Source organism: Peromyscus eremicus, chromosome 7 (assembly GCF_949786415.1).
Source record: "Peromyscus eremicus chromosome 7, PerEre_H2_v1, whole genome shotgun sequence".
NCBI classification, from domain to species: Eukaryota; Metazoa; Chordata; class Mammalia; order Rodentia; family Cricetidae; genus Peromyscus; species Peromyscus eremicus.
This window is the reverse complement of record NC_081422.1, coordinates 112,427,106-112,450,732: the sequence shown is the minus strand read 5'-3', so window position 1 is coordinate 112,450,732 and position 23,627 is coordinate 112,427,106. Positions and strand designations below refer to the sequence as shown.

The 23,627-nt window shown below is 48.4% G+C and overlaps 1 protein-coding gene across 1 annotated transcript in view; it reads right to left on the bottom strand.

Moving 5' to 3' along the window:
• Window positions 1–23,627, bottom strand: part of Itga9 (integrin subunit alpha 9) — a 311,746-nt gene that overhangs the window by 214,292 nt on the left and 73,827 nt on the right. The window contains exons 12-15 of the mRNA XM_059268864.1: window positions 19,821–19,911; window positions 19,046–19,091; window positions 12,136–12,290; window positions 1,286–1,446 (exon numbers count right to left, since the gene is read on the bottom strand). Coding sequence (XP_059124847.1) covers window positions 1,286–1,446; window positions 12,136–12,290; window positions 19,046–19,091; window positions 19,821–19,911 — 453 coding nt within the window. The remainder of the gene's footprint in view (window positions 1–1,285; window positions 1,447–12,135; window positions 12,291–19,045; window positions 19,092–19,820; window positions 19,912–23,627) is intronic.

The following is a 23,627-nucleotide window of genomic DNA, read 5'->3' as shown; positions in this document are numbered from 1 at the left end:
AGTCCATCTGCTAGAAATCTACAGTTACTAACATTAGATGAAACTGTACAAAAGTCAAAACTGTTAGAATGTTGGAAGTTATATATGGCCCAACCAACTGAAGAATAATAATTCTGAGTGCCTTTATCAGACTCCACGCAAAGTTTTTATATTCACTGTGCAATGCTTATCTTTTGTTTTGCTTTGAGATAGGGTCTGACCATATGAGCCCAGACTAGGCTGAAACTCTCTAGGTAGCCCAGGCAGAATTTGAACTCATGATCCTTCTGCCTCTCCCTCCCAAGTGCTAAGACTGCAGCATTGTGCCACGCTAATGACTGCTTTCAAGGTGAGCATTTTAGAGGCAGAGACTCACACATATAGTGCTCACACAGTTACATCCACACCAGGTCTGGGTGATTCAATCCCACACCCACAGGCACTGCTCAAGCCAGATCTCAGGTCTGTCCGCCTCCTCTGCTCTCTGGCTCTACAGCAGTGACCCCAGCCAGGACTCCCACCCTGTACAGCAGCCACTCCATCATTAATCAAAGCCTGGCTTCCTGAATTACAGTAAAATATGTTTAGCAAATAATTTCAAGAGGAGAAAAATGTTTGGAAGTTTATTTGAAGGAAGGAGAGAGGCCCCTAAAATGCACGTCTAAAATAAATACAAAATAATCAACAAGAGAATTGTGTCCAACCAGTTTTAAAATGCACTAACCCTGACTGTGGGTTACTATGTCACACAGTGGACCACTAAGAAAGGCATCAGGAATGACACCATCTGAGACTCAAAGCATGGCTACTGACGCTTTCCTCTCAAGGACTGCTCAGCTGCAGAGGGCAGAGGATGAAAATGTCCCAAGAGAACAAGGCACGGTCAGAGACTGGTCTCCTGGCCTCCTCCACACTTCTCAGAGGTTGAGGACAGCACAATAAGGAAAAGAGGACCGGCAAGACAATTCAGTGGGTCAAACACTTCCCTGCAAACCCAACGACCTGAGTTCAATCCTCGGAACCACCTAAAGGTGGGGAATAGAACGGACTGCACAGAGTTGTTCTTTGACCAACACACACGCACCACGGCAGGCGTGCACCCTTCCACGACACAACTATGTTTTAAAAAAATTAAAGATAAACAAGATGGCTTCAGCTTTTAACTTTAAAAGAAGAAATGCACATTGTGGACTAGAACAGTGAAAGACGGAGCTACATGATGAAACAAAAGTAGCTCATGCGAGGTCCAAATGGCCATCGATCGGGAGAGATCAGATTCGAGGATTTAAAAGAGGTGGGGACTGACCTTGACGTGGGCCATGTAGTGATGACATGTCTCCTCCATGTGGGTCAGCTGCAGCTTCTCTGACACCTGGCCGGCAGTCTCTCCCAGCAACACAAAATAGACCCTGGGCAGCTGACCCTTCTCCTTCTGGGCCACATCAGCCGTCAGATTGTAGCTCAGATCTGACAGGAAATGAAGGGTCAAAGACATTAGCAAAGACGGACACCCAGCGGTGAGACCACCCAGCCCCACAGCTCTTTGGAGACCCTGCGCGCGCGCACGCGCGCGGGAACAGTTCACGCAACATAGAGGACTGCCCTGTGCCCACATCAAGACCATCTCAGAAGCCTGTAACCAGGCCATGGCAGAACCAGGATGGCCTGTCTTCCCAGGGATCCCATGCACATCAGCCCTATGGTTCTTCCTTGTTTAGACCTCATGCCTTTGTGAGGTACCAGCACAACCACCGATATACATGTACGTCAATGATTACTTTTACCACACATAGGTAGGTCCGATAGGGAAGCCTCCCTGTCGAATGTAACTAGAAGCTGCTGACTTCATGAAAGTGACTTCTATTGAACCATATGACGTGACAAGGATGTGCTGCACTAACTCAGTATCTCTCACAAATGCCAAGCCTTGCTCTCAGCCACGACATCTTTCCAGCTGTGTGCCACCCATGGTGGAATGACAAGGCTGCATACCAGGCACTGTCACTTTGAGGTGTCAGTCACCACAGGCAAAAAAAAAAAAAAAAAAAAAAAGAGTCTGCTTTCATGGAGCTCCACACTTGGGAACTGAGGCACAGGCTGCGGTTGGTTCTACTCTCATGATGCCTGTCCTTCCGTCAAGGCTTTGGCCATGGTGGCTCCTACATGGAGCTTTCCTCGTAAAAACTCAGCCCTAAACCTAAGAGGGCAGTGCCAGACAGTGTAGAACAGAAAAAGGAGAGAAGGATGCTATGAGGACAAATGCATGCTGGGTAAACCCAATAGACCTTGCCTCCATCGCTCTGGAGCCTGTAAGTAAGCAGACAGCCATGCATTTTATCCAGTAAGATGAACTTCAGCAGACCTACAGCACTGTTCTCTGTGCCAGGGGCCAGTCTCTCCATGTGCCATTTTATTCCTTTACTCTTTTGTGTGTTCCAAGGTTATTGTGGTTTTTAAAGGTTTTATTTTTATTATTATGTGTATGTGATTGCATGCTACATGAGAGCAGATGCCCAAAGAGGCTGGAAGGAAGTGTTAGATCCCCTGGAACTGGAGGTGCAGGCAACTTGGCTGCTGGGAATCAAACTTGGGTCCTTTAGAGAGCTCAACTACTAAGCCACTTATCTAACTCCAGGAAGTATAGTTTTTATGGTGGAGAAACAATAATCTCTGCCCCTAAAATGATCAGAAGAAATAACTGACCATTGGGAAGGCAGATGAGCCATCCCAGGCCATACAACCGTCTGTCAGAAGCTTGGGCCATTCATTGAAGCCGGTGCCTTGCCAGTGATTAAGTATGGTGAAGCCAGCTCACAGGAATAGCCATATCCTTAAATAACATCAAAGGACCCACAACCAAGGGAAATTGGAACAGGGAAGAAGGAAGGTGACTTGACAGGCCATCTGTGGCTGCACAGCATATTTTTGCTGTATCTAATGGCTCCCCTAGGTCCCTGCCATATCATGGCTCCCATTATGCCCAGATGGCAGATTCCTGGCCACTGAAGGCTGTGATACCCTACCTTACTTATTCTAACAAGCAGCTGATTTCTGAGGCAAAGCTGGATCACTGGGAGGGACCAGGGACATGGATCATCAGAGGAGATAGTTCTACTATTAAGAAAAGAACAGCTAGGGGAAATGCTTCAGTAGAGAAAACACGGGGCACAAGCAAGCGCTACAAGTGGAGTGTGTGCACAGACTGCCAAGGCCTTGAAGACACCCCATAGGTCAGCTCATGTCCTAATCCTTTAGGACAAAGGACCTGAGGCTCCAAAAGGGAAAATACTTGCTCCAGTCTAAGAACCATCTACCATACAGCAGAGTCCAGAGCTCTCCAGATCTAATCTGTACCACTGTCTTCCATGCTCCTACTGGGATGGCCCATTAAGCAGCACTTAAAGAATTCACCTGCTTTTCTAATCCACAGTCCTGGAGTCCATATTCCTTCAAACAAATGCATGGTCAGGCCTATCACAGCAATACCCCACTCCTGGTATCAACTTCTGACTTAGGGTTTTTATTGCTGTGAAGAGACACCATGACCACAGAATCTCTTATAAAGGAAAACATCTAACTGGGGTGGTGGCTTACAGTTTCAGAGGTTCAGTCCACTACCATCATGGCAGGGAGCATGAAGGAATGCAGGCAGACATGGTGCTGGAGCTAAGAGTCCTACATCTTGTAGGAAACATCTTGTAGGCAACCGGAAGTTGACTGAGACACTGGGTGGTATCCTGAGCATAGGAAACCTCAAAGCCCTCCCCCATAGTGACACACTTCCTCCAAAAAGACCACACCTACTCCAACAAAGCCACACACTCCCTATGAGCTTATGGGGTCCAATTACATTCAAACTACCACACCTGTCCTGAAACCTGTTACTCTTGGAATGCAGAAATGGCAGAACCAAGCACAAAGGTCCAGAGCTGAACCCTAAGCCAATCTTTTTACTCCAGGCAGCAACAACCCAACAGTACAAGTGGTTATGTTTAAATGAAGCAAGCTTCAAAATGCTATTTAGCAAGACTACGTCTGGAGATGCCCACTGCTGGAGGACAAGTCAGAAGCCATGGCTGGATAAACCAAGATGGGGATCCAGCCATCCTCCCAGGAGACAAAGGAGGGCTGTCCTTGTCCCTCAGGGAAAGGGAAATGGAAGGGACAACAGACCCCAGCAATGCAGCCAGATGAGCTCAGCATGAACACAGGAAGACAGAGTGGATGGTACAGACTCCAACTCACAGCCTCTTGGCCTTCTCCAAGTCTCTCTGCCTCCACTAAGGGCTTCCTCCCGTTCATGGCAGGAGTCAGGGCTCTGAGCAGCACGCAGCAGACGGGACACCAGTCTCCTTGCACTTAGGTCACCTCACGCTGAGGCAGGTCCCACACTGACTCCCCAGATTCCCCATCAGGACTGAGTCTGATGGACCCCCAGAACACGCTTAGTCATATACCCTCCGTGTGGTTTGCTAGAATGGCTCATTTATGTGCCAACTTGGTGGGGCCATGGTACCTGGATATTTAGTCAAGCTCTAAACTACACACCGCTGTGAAGGTCTTCTAAAAACGAGATTCACAGTTAAATCATTAGACTTTGGATGAAACAAATCAAACTCTATAATGTGGGTGGGCTGCATTAGTTGAAAGTTTTGAGAAAATAACATATATATTACATTACATATATATATCGCCATCTCCCAATAAGGAGTCCTGTGTCTAGCCTACCCACAGACCTAAACTGCAGCTTCAGGTCAGCTCTGCGTCTCCACAGCCTCACGAGCCAATCCCTTAAAACCCATCCACTGCCGGGCGGTGGTGGCGCACGCCTTTAATCCCAGCACTCGGGAGGCAGAGCCAGGTGGATCTCTGTGAGTTCGAGGCCAGCCTGGGCTACCAAGTGAGTTCCAGGAAAGGCGCAAAGCTACACAGAGAAACCCTGTCTTGAAAAACCAAAAAAAAAAAAAAAAAAAAAAACCCATCCACTAACTAACCCACATCCCCCCCCACCCCACCCCCACACACACACTCCTATCTCTCCATTTTCAACTTTCCAGTTCCGTTCCTCCAGAGAATCCTGCCTATGCCAGTATTTTGCCCCACTTACAGGCTGGTACTGCAGGGATTCATCCCTATGCTAAGGTGTGCCCTGAGACCCTTGACTTGGGAATATATTTGGGTTGGGTAAGCTGAGAAAGGGGGTGATTTCAGCCTTCTATGCGTGCCCAGAGCTGTGTTGAGTCCTTTGTAGGCAGAGCAGCAAAGCACCCACCTTCTGCTCAAAGCACCCCAATGGTCAGCAGCCAGGCTCCTCCAGACTTATGGGAGGGGAGGAAGCCACAGTTCAAAGACCAGAGCTGAGGATGAGGTGGCTGCTGGGCTCCAGGTGGGGCGTGTGGGTGCCAACCCGTTAACCGAGCAGATTTCTCTCAAATGTTCAGGTGCTTGATCCCAGACAGGCCCTGTTACCCAGTCACCGAGAGTAATTACTTTGCAAGCATTTCCTCTCTAGAACTGCCTCCTCTGTGCTTGATGTGAAATTTATTTTGACATTACAAATATATAGAAGTGCATTCTATATCAGACTCTCACTTGTGGAGGCAAGCAAGACTCACCATGGAGAAACCCCACCTGAGTGCAGAGTCTGGGAGCTGCCAGAGGGAAGGAGAAATAGTCTACTCTGAAGCCCCATGCGCCAGTGGCAGCTTTAAATAGCTCCCCTGCTCAAGTGCCCCAAGCATGTTGGGATGCAGCCAATCAGCTTGCTTGGGTGGGGGCGGTGCCTCAGGCCTGCAGCTTGGCCTCAGCAGCAACCCCTTAATGCAAGCCAGCTCTCCAAGCCCGGCCCAGGAGAGCATGATGCTGGTTCAGATTAGAGCGGGTTCCCACAGCACGTGACACACCAAGTTCTTCCTTCTGGCAGTCTGTGTCTCTGCCATGTCGAATGATGTCATGTGGATGGAAAAGCTGATCATACCCAGTCATGCTTTCGACTGCTTCTCTCCTCTGCCCCCCAAGCTGGTTCCCAAGGGCCCCCCACATGGGCTGGGGCTGGGGAGAGCGCCAGCTGTCTTGAATCAACTGGGGCTCTGGTCTATCCCAGCCAACACCGAACAAGGCTCCTTCCCTTGGCGCTTCCCAGGAGAGGGGAAAGGGCTATTTCCACTTTACTAGCTTTCCTTAATTCTCTCCCTCTTCCTCCAAGGAATGCAATATTTACTTGGCAGTAATTATTTTCTTAGGTAACCCCATTTCCTTCCCCGACAAGGCCCTCCTTGGTCTCATCCCTATGCTTTTGGGGACGGAAAGCTTTGCAGATGTTCTCCTCTTGCAAAAGCTCTCCAGAGTAGACACACCACCTCTAACTTCAGAAAAAAAGGGGGGGGCAGGTTTGGACACAAGGTATCTATTTCCAACTGTATTTCTGCTATTCCTGGGGATGATCTGGGGGCCATCCCTCAGGGCCTGGGATCCAGAGCTTGTCTGCTGGCAATGCTGAGGCCTCTGCTCATGAAAGGCCTTGTCAGGCTGTCTGTAAGCCAGGGAACGTGAGGGTAGAGGATCCGAGCGCAAAATGGTCTGGGGTCAGAGCCCAGCGGTCGAGTGCTTTCACGGCATGAATGACAGAGACCCTGGCGTCAGTCCCTGAACAAGCAGAGTGGGAAATGTAACTCCCTGGGGCACAACCCTTCCTGGGTTTCATTTGATGCTATGGCAAAAGTCCAGGACTGCAACTCTCAGCCTCTAGACAGGCAAGCCCATGGCCACCAAGAGGTGGAGACACGGCCTATGGGTGAAGGGCACAGCACTCTTGCGTACGGCGCTCAGTCCTTCTTTGTGGCTGCCAGGAGGCTCTGAGAAGCCACGGTCAGCCCCTGAGCCAGGGATGAAGTGTCTGAGAACACACTTTGGAATGAGCCGAACTCTTGTTTGAAATTGCTTAGTGAAACGTGCGATAAATCTGTTCTTGGGCTGCCCGCTGCCAGAGTGGGAAGCCAGCCTGCATGCCACTCAGCCCATGTCTAGAAGGGCAAGTGAGGAGACTTCTCCTGCTAGAATGTGACTCCGTGCCCTGTGCCAAGGGCTGAGCACAGGCTCTGGCAGAACTCCATCACCCTCTGCTGATTGAAGAGCCCAAAATAACATAGAAGAGGCTCATTTTCTCACCTCCCTGCCTCTCCAGAGACCAGAGGGAGCACGGAGACTGTCCTCCAAGAGCCAGTGCTCTCTGGAGTAGGAACATGCCTTAATATTTCAGATCCCCCATGAACCCGGATGCTTCCATGCTGGTTATGCAGCCCTTGGTTCTCAGTTCCAAGCCCACCTGTCTCCACTCTGCTGTGGTACTAGGGCTGGGATGCAGCACAAATCTTAACACGTCTTATTAATAAAAACAAACCTTGAGCCAGGTATTGGGGTGAATGCTAAAAGATCAGAGAGACAGAACAAGCCACAGCTAACCTCACCTGTCCAACTTCTCAGTCGATCCTGTTTCCTCAAACTGGAAGCCTCTATGTCCTCATCCCGAATGGATCTCAGCTGAACTGCTGCTAAAAGCCTAAAAGCTTAACAGACTCTAGTTCCTGGTTTTCACGCCTTATATACTGTTCTGCTTCCTGCCATCACTTACTGGGATTAAAGGTGTGTGTCACCATGCCTGGCTGTTTCCAGTGTGGTTTTGAACTCACAGAGATCCGCATGGATCTCTGCCTCCAGAAGGCTAGGATTAAAGGTGTGTGTGCCACCATTTTCTGGCCTCTATGTCTATATCTAGTGGCTGTTCTGTTCTCTGACCCCAGGTAAGTTTATTAGGGTGCACAATATATTGAGGAACACAATATCACCACACTGGAATCCCACAGACTGTTTTTCCAGCAGCTCCCTGTGAGGTTCTGCCAACAGAGGGGCGGGGGAACCTGCTAGGCTGGAGGGAGAAGAGGGCCTTGCCCCTCCCTGCTTATTCATCTGCTTAACTAACAACAGTTTTCATGGCAGCCGGCCCCAACAGCCAGAATTCCAGTTCCTTCTCCATGACCCAAAGCCCTCATTGTCCTCTCTCAGAGGGACAAGTGGCACCCTTTCTACTTAAAGATTTAGGTCCCAGGTGCACAAGGTCCCTTCTTCAAACTCACAGGCTCTGTTAACCCCAAGGAAGGAATTAACTAGGTATAACCTTGACTGGCCACCCAGAAACTTGGTAAAACACAGGTTTCTGGGTTCCACCCTCAGAATTCTCACTCAGTTTGAATATGCATAGCTAATAAGATCCCAGATGATGCCACACAGCTGATCTGAAGGGTTGGCCAGCCATGGCACACAGTCCCAGCCACGGCAACTGTTCCCTGCAGTTACTACTACACCCTCCCCGGCCTGCTCAGTCACTTCCCAGAGTCAAATCCTGTTAAGATGTGAAGTGTGGTAATCTGTGTCCTGACTGGATCTTGCCTATTGAAGGGACAAGGCAGATTCACCCCCTATGGAAAACCTGTTTCCCACAGTATTTCCAGAAGTCACAACTGCCCCCTAGACCTGACCCTGATACTCCTGTGATCGAATGAGAGTGGAGATTTCCCATTGCTAAACAAGGTTGAAGAGGCTGTTGGTGCACATGCCTGGGCCCACTACGTCCCAAGGGCAAGCAGCAGCAGCCCAAGGGACAAGCCACGGCTGCTCTGGCTCCCCAAGACATCCTCCAAACAGGTCATGTGGTTGAAGACCCACCAGGTAGATACCACAGAAGATACTACCCCCGGTTGTAATTCAGATGCCCAGGTGGGGTTGCCCAGATGCAGTCATCTGTCGGTAAACAGGACCCAGAGACCTTGAGAGTTCAGAAGACCTTTCCAGACAAGCATCACTAGACAGACCCATAGACATAACTGAGGATGGCTAGGGTTCTGCTGCTAAAATGGGAGCCGGAAAGTCATACAGAGCCCCCAACTCTGCCTTGCTAATGCAGAGGCCTAGGAGATGACCCTGGGTGGAGGATCCTGTGCTCTTAAGATAGCCTTAACCTTCCTCTACCTGAAGCCTAGAGACCTGGTCTTCCCAGCTCTGTGGAGCCAAGAGTCTCCTTCTGTGTAGACCCTTGAAGGATAGCCACCACTGGCCCAGGCCTACACAGCTCCAGCAGGCCACCTTCTCCTCAGCCTCACCAATGAGTACATTTCCATAACATCCATCATTTTTTTCCCTCCCAAACTCCCCACTTCACGGCCAGCTTGTTCTCTGGTGGACAGCCGCATTTCTGCCTCCACCAAAAAGATTGAGATATGCTTCACTTTCATGAAAATGACAGAGAAAAAAAAAATGGAATGGTACTTCAGAACCATTTCCCTAAAGAGACATCAACAAATGTCTACCCCCTCCTTAGAGCACTCCAAGGACCAAGCAAAGTCCAAAACAAACAGTGACCCCCCCAAAGCCCAACCTGGGGAACCAATGGGATTATGGATGAAGGGCTCTTGGAGGAGTGTGGTGACCCCAAAGCAGCCTCACTACTGAAAGTCTCACCCCAGCATAGACAACAGCTTCCCCATAGCTGCATAAGTAGAATCCTCTCCTCCTGGCTAACCTTCACAGCCTGCATACTCTAGCATGCCCCAAGACCAGAGGCCGTGTGCAACTAGGGCAGAATGACATACAAATGGCTGCGAAGTATGGGAGCATGTGGCTGGAATCTCAGATGACTCCAATGATCTTCGTCCTCTGCCTTCTAGGAGAGAACAGTCACCAACCCCGTGAGTGACCCCAGTGTTCAGAGGGGACAATAGCTGTTGTTCTCGAAGGATAACATCTTACAACAGACAAATGAAGGTGCTTTTCCTTACTGCCCTGTTGACATCAGCATTTTCTAGTTTACACCTGATTCTTGATTCCTCCATGTGCGCACACACATGTGCTTGTGAGGATTGAACTATGGGCCTCACACATGGTAAGCATATGACTCAGCTATAACCCAAGCCCCAACCTGAGTATTAAATGGTAAGAAGCTCTAGAGAGACTCTGAATATAAAGGAACATTTGATTTCAATGAACCATGTGACAGAGGCTAAGGAAGTGACCTGAACGGGAGGATGCACAGGGGTTAAACCACCCTAACCAGGTTTACTGACCACTAACTAGGTGGTTCCACATTGCCTGTGAGATGCACATTGTCCAGCAGCCTGCCTTTTCCACAACATTTTACTCCTTCAAGAGCCATGGTGCAGCTCAGACCCTCGAGGATTTCTTTCTAGTGGTCTGTGAAAAGCTGGGGCTTGACTGTGGCCCCAGAAAGGGCTGAGAAATCAGAGGGGTCCCCACGCCATCTCTTCACTCAGCCCAGGAGTCTTAAGCTCTGGGCCCATTCTGCTTAAACTCACATCTAGGTTTCTCCTGCTCCCATTGTGCCATGTTACTTTCATGTTCTCCAGAACATGGATCTAAACTATGAATGCACGTCAGGAACAAAGCCATGAGAACTTTCTATCAGGGCTCCGGTGCGGGACCATTTCTGGTGCCGAGCACAGGTAGACACTCATGAATAGCTAGCAAACGAGTGCCAGCATGGACTACTGCTGGCTGGCTTTTTAGAGCTCTAAAATGTTTTTTATGTGCATCAAAATTATCATTCAGGGTTTGGGGGTAGAGGTCTGTGGTAGGCATGTGTTTATCAGGCAAGAAGGCCGGGGTTTGATCCCAAGCTCCAAAATAACCATTACTGACAGCATCCAATGAAATGTTTGTTAACTGATTCTAGTTATCGTGAGCTGGTGTCTACTTCCAGAAGGACCAGAAATCTGTTTTCATCAGATTCTGATGACTCCAACAATAAAGATGATAGGGGAAATAAACCCAGTGATTGAAAAATGCAGCTGTTGACATATCAGACTAACTACCCAGTCCCAACAGCTGTATGAACTTAAAGAATATATTTTACTCTCTGGACTCTATGTGAAAATTGCATGAATCTTCCCTCCCAAGTTTATTGTATGACTATGTTCAATGTGGCAATTTCTTTTTTTTTTTTTTTTTTTTTTTTGGTTTTTCGAGACAGGGTTTCTCTGTGTAGCTTTGCGCCTTTCCTGGAACTCACTTGGTAGCCCAGGCTGGCCTCGAACTCACAGAGATCCGCCTGGCTCTGCCTCCCGAGTGCTGGGATTAAAGGCATGCGCCACCACCGCCCGGCCAATGTGGCAATTTCTAAGCTCCCTTTAAAAGAAAAAATATCTTTATAAATAAGTATTTGTTCGATACAGTTGATCACGACAATTTGCCGGTGAGATGGCTAGGATTGGCATGCGGTTGTATAGGATAGACGGTTTGCAGTCCAGCTGAGAGAACTACACATGTGAGTGTGTTTTTGCAGGGTTGGGTGGATGTGCATATGTGTGAACTCCTGAGTAGGGCTTTTTACACTTAAATTGTATGCAGACCTACCAAGGATGTTGCCATAGTTAGCTACAGCTCTCAACTCGACACAGCCTAGCATTATCAGAGGGAATCTCAGCTGAGACATGGCCCAGAGCAGACTGCCTGACAGTGTTCTTGATTGATGGCTGATTGGGGAGGGCCCAGTCCCATGTGGGCAGCGCCACCCCTGGACTGTATAAATATGCTAACTGAGTATAAGCTGCTTTTTCTAAACTCTCTGAGACGCAGAGTAGGGCCATACTCTTAAAAACCTAAGCCTTAGAAACCTTCACATCCTGATCTGACATCAGTTGTCTGGGGCAGCCCGCTACCTAGTTGATGCTGCAAGCTTATGGGGTGGGGGTGCTGGTGGGGGACCTTCAGATTCCTATTGTTTCTTTATATTAACTGCGTGAAGTGTTCCATATGGGCAAGGCTCAGGCACTCCATTTCACCAGTCCACACTCTGCCCCACCCAGTGAGTTTCAGTTTAGTCCTCATACATCTGGGGAGAAGGATGCTTGAGGTTCAATGTCATTTGTCCTAGAGCTGCAGGGTGTGTGAAATTTGAAATATGTAAATAAGCAGGAAAGTGAAGGGAGGAGCCTTGGGGAAAGAGAGTGTCCAGCCCACTGTCCCCCCCTGCCTCCCCCATGATGCCCACTGGGACATAAAGTGGGAGGGAACTTGGAGCACCCCCCATCTTGCAACCTTTCACCAGCTAAGACAGGTACCCCGAGCCCTGACACTGTGGCTCATTACCAATTTCTCCTGGTACATGCTTGCCATGGAACCGAAAACACACAGTGACATTCAGGCAGTTCACAGGCTGCTGTCCATCATGACACTGAGGTGCTGTGATGTTGATGGAGACTGGGAGGAAGATGGAGACATCCACAGTGATGACCGGTCTGGCCCTGCATGACAAGGAGAGGCGAAGGGACCTGTGTTAAGTACCGGCTCTCAGAACCAAACAAGAACTATACAGGCAGAATAGATCCGGGACTTCAGCCAGCATTTAATTAAAGAATGAAATGCCCCAAGAGAGAAAGGCTAGTGTGTTCTGTAAGTATTTTTTTCTGGTTTTAAAAGTAGCGCATTCCCTAAAAAACTAATGGTTTGCTTCCCGGTAACAAAGGCAAGTTAGTTGTTAATGAAACCCAGCTGGCTAAAGCCGTAAATCAACCACCAGATGCTGGGTGATTATTTAAAATTTCACCCAAGAAGTTCCGATTTCCATTTCACTGGGGAGGCATGAATGCACTGAGGAGAAGTGTCTACACACAAGCCGTGGTTCAGTAGCGGGATGCAAAGCCAGTGTGACAGCTCACTCCTGAAATCCCAGAATCGGAGCGACTGAGTCAGAAGGACTTCCCAGAGTTCTAGGCCAGCCTGGGTCACTGTGTGAGAGCTTGCTTTAAAATGCCAAAGGGAGGGGTAGGAGGGAAAGGGGAGACAGGGAGACAGGGAGACAGGGAGGGAGAGAGGGAGAGAGAGACAGAGACAGAGACAGAGAGACCACTAGATACATACTGAGTGGTTCCCTCGTCACTGCCGGCATAAGTTGGCCAAATGCCCTCCTTCATTTATGTCTACCAATGCATTGAATATGGTCTAAAAAGAATTGATTAATGGAGTCCCAGCTGGTACCAGCAAAACACTTCAAGGAATTAACCTGGCTAGCCTTAGGGCAAAATGAAATCCAATAAACACAGCCCTCTCTCTGACATGACCTCCCCTGCCCCCAGTGCCTGATGGATGGACAGTATCCCTGGACTCCCCCGGGGCAACAAGACAAAAGCTGGGAAGGAAGCAGGCATCCCTTTCCCATAGCACACAGCTGCTCAGGGAGGAGGCACCTAAGCTGTGGCTTGACCTCCCCCCACCCCCACACCTGCCCTGACCTTCCAGAGAGAACCTTCCCCCAGCCCCCAGGATCCCTGGCCTCCATGTTTCTGGAGTGATGCGAGATTAAGGGGCATAAACTGGGAATAGTGCCCTCACGTGTGTGTAAGGCTAACCCAAGTGCACCAGGGTGACAGGACCATGGAACACATGACCGAAGAACCCCAAGATGAAAGGAAAACCTGGGTGCATAACACAGTGAGGAGACACACGGCACAGATGGCACAGGACCCCGCTGCTGCCGCCATTGCAGGGTCAGAAGGTCAACAGAAGGGCAGCTGTGACAGGGCAGTGAACTGGGGAACTCTGAGCAAAAGACAGACAGACCGCAATAATGCCCGAAGAAACCAATAGCCTAGTCTGTTGATTTTCTTCTGGGTTCATCCTTAGAAGATGCTAGAATTACTTAGAAAGATCATGTCACCCTAGTTGGTGTAAGATGATGTCATGGTTAACTTTGTCAAGTTGACAGGATCTGGAATCACCATGAACACATGTGAGGGAGTTTCTAGATTTGGTTAAGTGAGGCAGGACGACCCACCCTGGATGGGAAAAGTACCATCCCATGGACAGGGGGTCTCTGAATAAAAGATAAAGCGAGCTGAGCACCAGCGTCCATTCACTCTGCTTCCTGACTGCCTCATGCCCCTGCCACCATGACTTCCCCTGCTATGACGGGCTGTGATCTCAACCTGAATAAACAAAACCCTTTGTTTCTGTACTTGTTAGTCCCCCACCCCCACCCCACCCCCACCCAGGCATTTTGTTATAGCAATAAAAAGCAGAAACAGCCCTCTCTCCCTCCCTCTCCCTCCCCCCCCCCCCCCCCGGTGTGGTCTCAGCTCTGTTACTTAACTCCTCCACCACTGCCTTACTGTCTTTTTCTAACCCTGACCCACAACCTGAAGCCCATCACTGGGGTGGGGGCGGCAGAGACAAAGTAGCCACAGCTTCAGAGAGAGCTAGGCTCCTTTCTACAATAACACCCTGGTAAACTCTGTCCTGCCCCGCTATGGAAAAGAAGGTGAAAGGCCAGTCCATCCCCTTATCAGCTGTCAGAGAGAAGGCACAGTCTCCTCCCAGAGAGCCTGGCTGAGGTAAGCAGGAGACAGGAGCAGTCCAGACAGAGCTAACTGCAAGGCTTGTAAAGCGGAATCCTTTGAAAGGGCCGGCAGAGGCCTCCTGGGTCCATCTCCTTCCAACATCTGTTACATCAGTTCTCTCAGCTTTTTTTTGTCGCCACTTCAAGTATTGTTTTTGGATGAGGAAAGCAATCTTTCATAAGCCTCTCTGGTCACTTCCTTTGCCCCTTGGTGGCACAGGACTAGGCTCCTATCACAGGAACAGGGACCTGCCCTCCTGAGCAAACTTCCTGAGGCCAGAGCTGAGGCGTGCTCACACTCCTAGGGCGGAGCCCACCTGCCACCCACCAACCTCTAGATAACAGTGAGGGGCACCTGAGGGCAGAAACAGAGGTGCTTTTAAGATTTCAAAGAAGCAAGTAACTGGAGTGCTTTTCCAGGCAGAGAGATCAAACCTCCACATTGTACTTCCAGGCAAGTAATAAAAGTGGACGGTGTATGATTTTCACATGGTGGTGCTCTGGTTCTCTTGGCAGGGCAGGGACAGGTGAAAGCTAGTTACAAAACCCACCCTGAGCCTTCCTCTGTCCAAGTTCACCTGTGTTCACACAGTTGAAGGTGCCCAGTCAGGTTCTCTTAGCTGTAGCCCAAAGCTTCCCAAACCCCAAGGTGCCTCTCTCAGTGCCTTTAACTACAGCGAACACGCAGCTGTCTGTGGGCATACACATTCCTCTTTGTCTGTCTCAGAAGCACCTGTGGATCCGTGTGCTCCTTTGCAGCCCAGCTTCAGGAAAGGCAGCCAAGATCCACTGTCTCCCAGTCTCCTTCTCTCCCCTACCCACAGCCATGTGGCTTCTGCTACAACACTACCCAAAAGCTGCATCAGCCAATACAATCACTGACCTTTGGTGCCACCTCAGCCAGGACATGGCCACGTGGTCCTTTCTGCTGAATGTGACACCACCATTGTAAAAGTCTGTCCTAATTTGCTTTCCTGTTGTGATAAACACCATGACCAAAAGCAACATGAGGAGGAAGAGGTCTATTTCAGCTTACAACTTATGGTCCATTATCTAGGAAAGCTGAAGCAGAAACCACGGAAGCAGAAGCGCCGTGCTTATCAACTCGCTCACTCTGGCTTACTCAGTTAGCTTCCTTATACAGCCAGGCCCACCTGCCTAGGGATGGCACCGCCCACAGTTGGCTGGGCCCTTCAAGAAAATGTCTCACAGGCATGCCCCCAGGCCGATCTGATGGAAGCAATTCTTCCATTGAAGCTCTTTCTTCCCAGGTGTGTCAAGCTGACAACCAAGTTCACCACCACAAAGCTCCTAGTTCTTCACCCATAAGGAGGATAATAGCAATACACATGCCATGGAGTTGTCTAGAGGGCAAGAAATCAGTCCACACTGTGAATACAAAACATGGGTAGATCTCGGAAACATTGAGTTGAGAGAAAGAACTCAGGAATACATATGGTGTGATTCCCCTTACATGGAATCCTAGAGTAGGCAAAAGTGACCTGTGGTGACAGAAGCAACAGTAGATGCCTATTGAGAGAAAGATGCAATTAACGTAAGAGGGCCGGGTGGGCGGTGGTGGCGCACGCCTTTAATCCCAGCACTCGGGAGGCAGAGGCAGGTGGATCTCTGTGAGTTCGAGGCCAGCCTGGTCTACAGGGTGAGTTCCAGGACAGGCTCCCAAGCTACAAAGAGAAACCCTGTCTGGAAAACACAACAAAAGAACGTGAGAGGGGCTGGTGAGGCAGCTAGTGGATAAAGTACTTGTCATGCAAGCCTAGGGACTTGAGTTTGATCCTCAGAACCCACATACAGGTAGAAGAACAGAATCCATTCCACAACATTGTCTTAATATGTGCCTCCCCAGCACAATAACAATAACAAGTAATTTTTAACAGCATAAGAAGGCTTGCAGGGTGACAAGCTTGCAGCTCGAACTGGTGCATTTTACTGTATACAAATTATAATCTAAGAAAGAAAGAAAATACACAATGAATATAGTCATGCACTGCATGAATGGTGGAGACAGACCACATGTATAATGGCAGATCCACAGGTGGCAACACATAGTGATGTTAGCTTATGCAAGTCCATACTGTTATACTCAGCCATGATGAAATCACCTAATGAAGCATCCCTCTGAGTGCAAGCCTGTGGCTAAGCACAGGAATGTACACAAAATATTTGTCTAGTGCCTGGTGTATGGGAGGTGTTCATCAAACATTGGCCACATCATTGTCTACTGTATATGGCACAGTGGCTAGAGTCAAAGCCTGGGGACCAGGTCTGTTGTGTTCTCTGTACAGTCCCTGGCATCTCATACATTCCCAGTTTCATCTCAACAGGACAATGTATATAAACTGAGAGGATGAGGGCGTGGACTCCCAGAAAGGCACCATCGCCATACATCTCTGAAGCTCATGTGGTCTCATTGGTCTTCCAATGTCTTCTAGCTTCTTTACCCAGATGTGGGGCTCCTCACTCCCTCACCCATGTGCATTCTCCCTGGCCTTCCACCTCATCAGATCTGACCTTCCACTCCATGCTGGAGTCTGGGGTCCCCACTCATGGTGAAGGCACTCCATTTAACATTTACACCCATGGAGGAGAGAGACAAGAAGAAGCTCCTTTAGGTTTGGAGCTCATGGAGGAAGACAGATGGGGTCTCAGGACTGAGCAGGGAAACAGACATGACCTCCCACCCCTAACTCAGAAGCTATCTACGATTGACAACTGCTTGCAAAGGAAAAAGTCATTTTCTCCAACAGAGTCTCCCTGGGTATGTAAGCCACACTTAAAGGCAGGCCTCCTGTCTAGCAGCAGATAGCCAACACAAAACAAACTCAACGGGGTTTTCAGAGATTGGGTTTTTTTCTTTTGTCTCATAATTCTGTGTTTGAACTTTATTTTTTATCTTTTGCTTATCTATTATGGTTTCCAATTTTGTGTTTTTATGGTTGTGTGTGTGTGTGTGTGTGTGTGTGTGTGAGAGAGAGAGAGAGAGAGAGAGAGAGAGAGAGAGAGAGAGAGAGAGAGAGAGAGAGAGAGTTTCTTGTGGTTTTCTTTTTTTTTAATACTGGGGTCTGGTTTGTTGTTGTTTTGTTTTGTTTTAATTTCCTTGTTCGTTTTCTAAAGGAAAAGAGAGAGAAAGAAGGCATGGGGTTGGACGGATGGGGAGAAGATCTGGAAGGAGATGAGAGAGGAAAACTGTGGTTAGGATATATTGTATGAAAGATAATTTATTTTCAGTTATAAAAGTCAAAAGACAACAGGCACCCTTGGTATCAAGGCAGCCCACTGCATTGTAAGCAACCGGGGACATGTGTCACTAAGAGGGACCCTGACAATCACAACGAGTGGTCAGATCATTACGAGACACAATGCCACTGTGGTTCCCCATGTCACAGACATTTGTCATGGCCTCAACCAGGAGGAAAAGAGTGGAAACCCAGGCACGTGGGGCATACTTCAGGGTATTTGGGGATACACTATTATCTTCAGATGCTGCAGGGCTTCTGGGTAGATGATCCAAGAGCAGGAAGCAGAATTTCAGGAAGTCAAATTTAACTAGATCTATGTAAGCCCTGCTAGTCCTCACCCAGGCTGTTTCATAATTACAAATATCAACCCGGAGCTTCTGGGAAATACTCCCGTTATTGTCTTCCACAGAGGAAAATCTTGGGATGGGGGTGGGGAGGGGGGTGCCAAGGAGCTTGACCGGGAAGCTCACCTCAAAGGGCAGAGGCAGGGCTTGAACTCAGGCCACCTGCACTCTAGGTCACACCCAACTTCAAGGTTATCCTGCCACTTTGACAATTCAAAGTTTAGAACTATCTAGCGGCCAGCTGCTTCTCTCTAAGTCACTAAGCCCCTTCCTGTGGGGTACCTCATTCAAGAAGAGACCCTGTCCCTCTGGGGAGGCTGGGAGAAGGCAAGGCTAAATGGGAAGCATGTGTGGTGAAGGCCTACATGGCCTCTGGGATCCCTTCCAGCTGTAAGACCATAGCAGTTTATTTTAGAACATTCTGCCATCGAGTTATTAACAAAACTGTTGGCTCCCATTCCAAAGTGCAATTCTGCTTCCTCTGACTCACCCAGACAGAAATACTCGAAGACGGTGCATTGGTGGAGATGGTGCTGTTTAGGCTTCAGCAAGTACTGGGCCTAAGCACATGTCCCTCACCTCTGCTACCACCAGTGAATGGACAGGAAGCTCCTGGTCCCTGCGGCTGAGGACTAACAGGAGTGAAGATACTGGTTATAAAGATAAAAAACTAGGCTGGACAGGGTTTCCCAGCCCTTTAAATGCCTGGCGCCTGTAGGAAACAGGAATGTTTATATAGCACATCAACAGAAGGACATGGTCGGTCATGACCAAAGACAAACAGCCCTTGGATTAGGGGTTGAGTTACCCCAAGCCCTGTCAAGACACCCCAGAAAGCTCCCTATAAGCTAGTTAAGGCCCACTTTCTGGAACTCTGTGGTAAAGAATATGACTGAGAGAATAAAGGCAGAATTTATTCTGTGCACACAGCACCTTCAACCTGAAGGACTAGGCCAAAGGAAAGAGCCAAATGATGGGATCGCACCCCATTCCTCCTCGGCAAAATCCCATCTGTCAGTCATGAAGAACACAACCCCAGGAGCAAGAGCCAGGCATCTCACCTGAGGAGGACCACGCTGTCAGACAGGAAGGCTCCAATGGTGACATCTGAAAACAAGAAGACACAGCCTCAGAACCTTGTGGAAACCAGCTCCAGCTGCCCTTTGGCGTGGTGCCAGTGACAGAGGCCCAGCCTTGTGGTCAGAGAGCCTTCCTACGGCTGCTGTCTGGCTGCGTAACGACTGTGTAAGAATTGCAGCCACATTGTCCTAAGTGGCAGCCAACACATCTGGCTACTGGGGCCTGGAAATGGAGCTGGGTATGTAAAATACATAGCAGATTTTGAAGACCTAATTTTAAAAAATTAACTCATTAATAACTTCTGTATTAGTTATACAGTAAAATGATAAAATGTTGACTATATTGGACTACACTTCATTAAAATTAATTTCATCTTCTGTATATTTTTCTGTAGTTACCAGCATATACTATATATATATATATATATATATCATTATTTAAGCAAATATTATTTTAATGGTATATACAATTTACTATAATTTGTATTGAGTGGATAGTTTTTTTAGTGATTTGAAAACAGATTTTTTTTTTTTTTTGCCAAGAATTTGCGTTTTCTTAGCAAGACTTTGTATAAAGGAGTTTTTTGTTTTTTGTTTTTTTTTTTTTAATCTCAGCTGAATCCTTTAGAAGTCAGCCACCAGGCAATAGTTCCCATTCTGCTGTGTGAATAACAATTGTTAACCAAACCAAAAAAAGCTATCTTATCTCACACACCTATCTCCATTTAGCTGGCATGCTTTGAGAAAAACAGCTTACCAGGATAGCCATTTCCATCCATATCAATGTCCCCTGATATGGACTGCCCAAACATCCGCAGGATCGGGTTTATCTTCCTCCCAGACAGTTTCTGAAACAGACAATAGAAAAATGGAGTCACAGAGGGCAGTTAGGACCTGGGGCTGTTTGAACCCAGCTTCCTCAGGGCACTGGGTCTGAAGTTGTTGAAAGAGAAGAAAATGTTGGTAGAATATGGCCAGAGGGTCTAGAGAAGGCACTTGAAGATCACACACTTCCTTATTACTGCTTGCCTTGGCCAGATGTCATCATTAAAAATTTGCCTGAGTTTGGTGACAATAAAATGTCTACTAAAGCATGTTTTTAAAAAAATTTTTACGCTTATTTATTTGTGTGCAGGGATTTCTTAGGCCACAGTGTACATGTTAAGGTAAAAGAGGGCCTGAAAGAACTGGTTTTCTCCTTCCACCATGGAGGTCCCTGGGATTAACCTTAGGTCCTCGGGCTTGGCAGCAAATGCCTTTACCCACTGAGACATCTCACTGGCTCATTGTATGGTTCTGACATGTTGAAATTTAAGACAAATAAAGGCTGGATTATTTTTCCTGTGTGTGTGTGTGTGTGTGTGTGTGTGTGTGTGTGTGTGTGTGTGTGTGTGTGTGTGTTAGGGGCCAACCTTGTGTCAATCCTCACATGCTGTCTATGATTTTTGTTTTGTTTTTTTAAGGCAGGGTCTCTCAATGATATGAAACTTACCAAGTAGTTTAGGCTGGCTGGCCAACAAGCCCAGAGAGCCTGCCCCATTTCCCCAGTGCTGGGATTCTAATTGTGTGCCATCACACCTGGGTTTTTGTTTTTAACATGGGTCCTGGGGGGCAACCTCAGGTCCCCAGGCCTGTGGACAGACACTCCACTGACCAAGCTCTCTCCCTCGCCCCTGCCCTCTCCCTCGCCCCTGACTCCTCTCCAGGCGCAACTGGTTGAAATGCTGGGAGCATCCTTCCCTCCTATCTCTTTAGGTACCATTTCACCTGCCTCCCCTAAGATGGACAGGTCACTAGCATACCCAGCTGGAAAGATAGCCATGTGGAAACTTCCCCTCCAGCCAGCCCACTGGGAGGGTCACACGCTCCTAAGCTTCATAGAAACCACTCAGCCATTTGACCTAGTACATCTACAACTGCATGGTGCTGAGCCTCCTGTAAAGTACAGGGAGCAAATCAGCCATTTCTCCCAAGAGGCATTCCTCAACCCATGTGTCACACTCAGAACTCTACTACCATATCACATTTTTATACACCATTAACTTCATCACAACAGTGCTGTGGATATCACTCTGTATAAATAAAATGCTGATTGGCCAGTAGCCAGGCAGGAAGTATAGGCAGGACAAGAAGAGAAGAGAATTCTGGGAACAGGAAGGCTGAGTCAGAAAGACGCTGCCAGCCGCCGCCATGAAAAGCGAGACGTAAGGTACCAGTAAGCCATGAGCCACACGGCAATTTATAGACTAATAGATATGGGTTAATTTAAGATAGAAGAACTGGATAACAAGAAGCCTGCCACGGCCATACAGTTTGTAAGCAATATAAGTCTCTGTGTGTTTACTCGGTTGGGTCTGAGCGGCTGTGGGACTGGTGGGTGAGAGAGGTTTGTCTTGACCTTGGGCCAGGCAGGACCAGAAAAACTCTAGCTACACAACAGACAGCCTAGTTCAAGAACAGCCATTGGGTCTGGGGCACCTGGTGAGATACTTGACTTACAAGCACGGCGGAACCTGAGATCTGTCTCCAGCATCTCCATAAAAAGCCAGATATGGTGGAATGTGCCTGTAATCCCAGTGCAGGGAGCCAGAGACAGGAGGGTCCCTGAAGCTCACTGGCTAGAGTTAATCTGCCTTAAGTGGTGAACTCCAGGCCTGTGAGAGATCCTGGGTCAAAGGTTGTGGATAATGTTACTGAGAATGACACCTGAAGTTGACCTCTAGCTTTATACACACATGTCCACATACATATACTCATTTTTTTTAAAAAAGAACAGAGGGCTGGAGAAATGGGCCAATGGTTAGCGCACCCTGCTCTTGTAGATGCTCCCAGTTTAGTGTCCAGCACCCACATTTAGAGGCAACTGCCTGTAATTCCAGTTCCGGGTGATCCAGCGCCCTCTTCTGGCCTCCTCTGGCACTGCCGTCATTGCTCATGCCCCCTCCCCCACAAATGCGCAGAATTAAAAACGAAAATACTAAGATACTTTTAACAAGCAAATACTTGCCACACAGCCAGCCCTCATCCCACCAAAGCTGTCTGTTCACACTTGTGTGGCGCTGTTCCTTTTAAAGACACCAAACGTCTTGAGCCAGAAAGTCTCATTTCCTGAGATCTGATCAGTTCCTTCAGTTCCTTATTTCTTCCATCCACAGTGTCTAGTTACCTTTCTGTTGCTGTGATAAAAATACTGACCAAAAGCAACCTGGGGTGGAAAGAGTTCATTCCCACTTACAGGTTACAGTCCATCATCGAGGGAAATCAAGGCAGGAACTCAAGGCAGGAGCTTGAAGCAGAAACTATGGAGACTCTCTGCTCATTAACCTGCTTAGCTATCTTTTTCATAGAGCCAGGCCCACCTGCTAGGGATGGCGCCACCCACAGTGGGCTGGGCCCTCCTACATTAACTAGCAACATAGAAAATGTCACACCGACGTGCCTGCAGGTCTCTGTAATGGAGACAATTCTTCAATTGAGTTTCACTGTTCCCAGGTGACTGACTCTAGGTTTGTATCGAGTTGATATCTGATAACCATAGCATACAGTCTCTTCGTGGATAACCAGAGACACACTTCACTTCCACATCATGTCATGAAGCCCACAACAGAACCAAGTTCACGGTCATCAGGGGCTCACTCTGCCTTTCTCCATGCTTGTCTTTACTGAGTCGTATCTTGGGGGAGTGTCCACGGGCTCTGCTGATGGAGATAGGATGTCCCCCCGCCCTCAGCAGCTGATAACTACGAGGAACTGCCCCAGAGGCCATCTGAGAGGGCTGCTTGCCATCTTCTGCTAAGGCATCCGACAGGAAACGTGAGCATCCAAGGGCGGCTGAGCCCTGTAGGCAATGCTGCAGAAACATTGCTTGTTAACAAGCTCAGCCACACATCCCACATGGCTCCGTCTAAACAAACTTGTGTGTGTATCTGAGTAAAAGGCACACTTTGAAGCGGCACATCTCAGCTCTGGAAGCCAAGAACATTAGAAGCAGCTTGCTGTGGGTTTTCGTTTCTTGGGTATGCTGTGGCTGGGACAGGGGGAGAGTGAGGGGTGGTCCATTTGGGGGGTGGCGATACAGACTTAAGTTATCCACTGACATCTGCAGGCCATTATGCTATAAAGCCAGGAAGATAAGTCTGCACGGTGCTAATAACCCTAAATGGGAACCAGGAACTGTGGGAAACCTCCGCTTGACCAGGTTTATACGCAGCGTCTGTTAGGGCAAGGGAAAGATCACAGGGGCCGCCACGACGTGCCCGGGGGCTCTCGGCTGAGAAAGGCATCTAAGGATCTTAAAATCAACACTTTTCATGGTGAAAGGAGGCAGCGGCATGAGCTAGAGAGTACCGTGGGAGGAGTCCAAGCTCTGATCTCACAATTTCTCCAGCAAAAATAACATGAGTTGAGGCCAAAGAAAAGCGATCCCGTTGCCTAGATTCGTTTCTGATTTCTTCTTCCAGTTCTTGCGCACAATGCCGGCTCTGTCCAGGATCCAGGCCCAGAAGAACCCGGCATTAATGGATTTTTTTTTCCCTTTTAAATCACTGGCCTTATCATATACATA